Genomic DNA, 801 nt, shown 5'->3' on the forward strand with positions numbered 1-801 from the left:
CTTTCTCGTGGGGCGGCCCAGCGGCTGTCTCCGTCGATCCATAGAGCAGCAGCAGCAGCAGCAGCAGCAGCAACAGCAGCAAGAACAGCAGCAGCAGCAGCAGCAGCACCATGGGCTTTGTCTGCGCCCCCTTCAGCCTCCCTGCTGCTGCGGGCTGCTGCAGCGCGGCGCCCCTCAGCAGCAGCAGCTCCAGCAGCAGCAGCAGCAGCAGCAGCAGCAGCAGCAGCTGATGCAGCAGCAGCAGCAGCCGCGCCAGTATCAGCAACAGCACTGGCAACAACAACACCAACAGCAACAACGACAGCAGCAGCAGCAGCAGCAGCGCAATCGACTTCTGTTTTTAGGATTCCTTCTGCTGCAGGGCTGCCTCACCATACCTTCTCACCACGTGCATGCAGCAGCAGCAGCAGCAGCAGCTGCTGCTGCTGCTGCTGCTGCTCCGGCCGCAGGAACTACAGGTACTTTAGCAGCAGCAGCAGCAGCAACAGCAGCAGCAGCAGCAGCAGCAGCAGCAGTGTAGGATGCTCAGCACCTTCACCGTGGCTGCTGCTCTCTGTTGAGTTGCTGCCGCCTGCTGCGTCATCGATCCTTGCTGCTGCTGCTGGGCTGCAGCAGCAGCATCAACCTGCTGCTGCTGCTGCTGCTCCTTCTGCTGCTGCTGCTGCTGCTGCTGCTGCGACAACCCCCAACAGGGCAGGGAGCAGCGAGAGCGAGGCAGAAGGGCTCGTGCTGCAGCAGCAGCAGCAGCTGCAGCAGCAGCAGCAGCTGCAGCAAATACGTCAACAAGAACCGAATACAGAG

The 801-nt window shown here is 61.9% G+C and overlaps 1 protein-coding gene across 1 annotated transcript in view; it reads left to right on the forward strand.

Moving 5' to 3' along the window:
• EMH_0044190 (uncharacterized protein) overlaps window positions 1–520 on the forward strand; it is a gene marked incomplete at both ends in the record, with an annotated part of 1,362 nt that extends 842 nt beyond the window's left edge. Inside the window, one exon of the mRNA XM_013495930.1 lies at window positions 1–520. Coding sequence (XP_013351384.1) covers window positions 1–520 — 520 coding nt within the window.
• Window positions 521–801: the final 281 nt, after the last annotated feature.

The sequence above is a fragment of the Eimeria mitis genome, genomic scaffold (assembly GCF_000499745.2).
Source record: "Eimeria mitis Houghton genomic scaffold, Emh_scaff1827, whole genome shotgun sequence".
NCBI lineage: Eukaryota > Apicomplexa > Conoidasida > Eucoccidiorida > Eimeriidae > Eimeria > Eimeria mitis.